We start from the raw sequence: 3,355 nt of genomic DNA on the forward strand, positions 1-3,355 counted from the left end.
AAAAAAAAAAAAAAAAAAAAAAAAAAAAAAGCCAAAAAAAAAGAAATTTAAAATGAAGGAAAAATACAAAAAAAAAATAAAAATAAAAATTCATTTCCACGAACCAAACACTGAAAATATTTTTTTGTGGGGGGAGGGGCGGAGGAGGGAGGAAAAAAAACAAAACAGGGGACAAAAACAAACCCCAATAAAAATATCCAAAAAAAAAGGATAAATTGGGAGGGAAAACAAACAAAGCTCTCAGCACAGGGGGAGGACCCCAAAATCTTTGGTGGGGGGGAGGGGAACCCCCAGCCCCTCCCCCTCTCTGTACACGCGGGGGGGGTCCCTCGCTCCAGGCCTATGTACAACCCCTCCCCCGCGGTCACTCCTTGCCTTTGGCCACCGCCAGCTCCAGGCCGGGCACGCGGACCCCGCCCCGGGCCACGCCCTCGCAGGACGAGGACGAGGACAGGCGGGATTTGGGGGACCCCGGCGCCCGCCCCCCGTCCTCGGCGCCGGCCGTCACCTCGTAGCACCCCTTGGCCTTGGAGCCGATGCCCCCGAAGGTCCCGAATTTGCTCTTGGGCTGCCTGGCGGCGTCCGGCTCGGCCGAGTGGTCATCGCTGAAGGACGACGAGCGCGGCCGCGGTTTCTTGCCGCGGAACAGCGAGAATTTGCCCTTGGCCGCCGGCGCCTCGGCCTCCAGCTCGCCCTCGGCCGAGCCCAGACTCACCTTGGAGCTCTTCAGGTCGCCCTTGGAGCCGGACATGGAGCCCGAGGCCTCGGGGGACCCCGGGGTGCCGCCGGTGCCGCGTCCTTTCTGCTTGGAGAAGTTGAATTTGGGCATCTTGAGCTTGGATTTCTTCAGCCTCGCCTCGGCCTCGTCCGGCTCCGGCTCGGCCGCGTCGGCGCCGGGGAAGTCGACGTCCACCCCGACCTCACGGCCCTTGGCCTCGGGCTCGGAGAAGACGAATTTCGGCATCCGCAGCTTGGGGAAGGACACTTTGACCTGGCCGCCCTCGGCGCCCACCTTGGGGCAGGAGGCGTGGAAGGTTCCAGAACCGGCGCTGACCGACGGCGGCGTCACCTCGGCTGCGCCTTTGACCTTTGGCCCTTTCACGTTGACGTTCAATCCTGAGCCGGACACTTCCAGAGCCGGAGCCTCCAGGTGGACGCCCAGCCCTCCGTGAGGGGCTTCCACGCCGACCTTTGACCCTTTGATGTCACCAGCCACGTCGACGTTTGGTCCTTTCCGCCTCAGGTCGACGTCCGGCGCGGAGAATTTCGGCCCTTTCAGTTCCACCTCGGGACCTTCCAGCCCCAAACCGGAGCCCTTCAGCCCCGCCTTGACCTGGGGACCTTCCAGAGTGACCCCCGCGTCCCCTCCGTCCATGCTGGGGCTGGAGATGCTGAACTGGGGCAGCTTCAGGGACGGGAGTTTGATGGTGCCCCCCAAAATTTCGAAGCCGGCATCGTCCGCCGATGCTTGCGGGGATTTGACGCCGACGTCTCCTTTCAACTTTGGTCCTTTCAGGTTGACATCCAAATCCGGCCCGGAGACGTCCAGTGAGGGCCCCTTGAGGTCCAGGGTGGCCCCCGGGGACTGGACGGAGCAGGGGACGCCCCCCTTGACCTCCAGCGTTGGGGATTTCACCGTGGGCAGCTTCACCTTCCCCCCCAGGCCACCGAGGTCCAGGCCGGGCGCGTCCAGGGTAACACCGGGCCCTTCCACCGAGCCCGAAATGTCCAAATCTCCCTTTAATTTTGGTCCTTGCAGGTTCCCCTCCAACTCAGGCCCGGATATTTGGGGCCCTTTGAGCTTCACATCCACGTCCGAGCTCACGTCCGGCATCTCCAGCCCCAAACCCATTTTCCCCCCCTTGGGCCATCCCAGTTTCCCCTCGGGACCTTCCAGTTGTGCGCCGACTTCGCCTTTTACTTTTGGTCCTTTCACGCCGATGTCGACGTCGGGCGCCGCCAGCGAGGGGACGGCGACGTCGACGCCGGGGCCCTTCAGGTCACCCCCGACCTTCACGTCCCCCGCGCCCACCTGGACCCCGGGGAGTTTGAATTTTGGGCTTTTCAGGTTGACATCGGGACCTTCCACGTCCACGTTGAGACTCGGGCCCTTGACCTCCAGCTCACCCTCAACTTTGGGGACCCCCGCCGAGGCCTCGCCGCGGAATTTGTGCGATTTGAGGTCGAATTCGACGTCCGGGAAGGAGATCTTGCCAAACATGGGTTTCTTGCCTTTGGGCGACTTCACGGCGGCGTCGCCCCTGACGGTGACGTCGGGGCCGGTGACGTTGAGCTCCGCGTCCAGCTCGGCCCCCGCCGCGTTGACGTCGAACGCCCCCTTCTTCCCCTTCACTTTGGGGCCGCTCATGTGGATTTTGGGCATCTTGAACTTGCTTTTCTTGCCCTTCCCGGACAGGTGGACCTCGGGTGACTCCACGTTCAGCTCCCCCTCGGGTAAATCCACCTCGGCCTTGGGGCTTTTCATCCCGAACCCAAATTTGGACTTTTTAAACTTGGGAACTTTGACGTTGGCCTCTGGGCCCTCGATGCTCAGGTCGGGACATTCGACGTCGACTTCGGGAGCTTTGACGCCGAATTCTGGGCCTTTGAGGTCAACCTCAGGCGCTTTCAGGTGACCTTCGACCTTCGGGGTGGAAATGTCGAAGCCGCCCTTGGTTTTGTGGCCTTTCAAGTTCAAGTCTATCTCGGGCATGGAGATTTTGGGGACGTTCACGTGCATTTCGGGCATTTTCAGTTTAGGACCTTTGACTTTGCCCTCCAGACCTTCAACGTTGACCTCTGGCAGGCCAAGATCAACCTTGGGGCCGGAAAGATCCACCTCAGCCTTCGGCAAGTTCACATCCACGTCGGGACCTTCTCCTTTAAAGCCAAATTTGGGCATTTTCATTTTGGGCAGCTTCACTTTCCCCTCCGGACCATCGACGTTGACCGCTGGGCACTCAATGTCCACTTTGGGACCTTTGATCTCGACCTCGGGGCCCTTCAGACCCCCCTCGAGCTTGGGGCCCTGCAGGTCGGCGTCACCTTTGACCTTCAGGCCCTTCAGGTTCAGGTCAATGTCGGGCATGGAGATCTGGGGGGTCTTGAGGTGAACTTCAGGCATCTTCACCTTGGGCCCCTCCAGGGTCACGTCCGGCGCCTGAATGTCCACTCTGGGGCCCTTGAGGTCGACATCAGGGCACTGCAGGTTCCCCTCCAGCTTGGGGACAGAGACATCGATGTCCCCCTTGACCTTGGGACCTTTTAGGTTGAAGTCGACGTCGGGCATGGAGATCTTGGGGGCCTTGATGTGCATCTCGGGCATCTTGAACTTGGGGCCTTTGATCTTCCCCTC

The 3,355-nt window shown here is 60.5% G+C and overlaps 1 protein-coding gene across 1 annotated transcript in view; it reads right to left on the bottom strand.

The window, feature by feature from the left end:
- Positions 1–178: 178 nt before the first annotated feature.
- LOC107199223 (neuroblast differentiation-associated protein AHNAK) overlaps positions 179–3,355 on the bottom strand; it is a 19,127-nt gene continuing 15,950 nt past the window's right edge. The window contains exon 4 of the mRNA XM_033511718.1: positions 179–3,355. This exon is cut by the window's right edge and continues 1 nt beyond it. Coding sequence (XP_033367609.1) covers positions 365–3,355 — 2,991 coding nt within the window. The 3' untranslated portion in view covers positions 179–364.

This window comes from Parus major, unplaced genomic scaffold, assembly GCF_001522545.3.
Source record: "Parus major isolate Abel unplaced genomic scaffold, Parus_major1.1 Scaffold507, whole genome shotgun sequence".
Lineage (NCBI taxonomy): Eukaryota > Metazoa > Chordata > Aves > Passeriformes > Paridae > Parus > Parus major.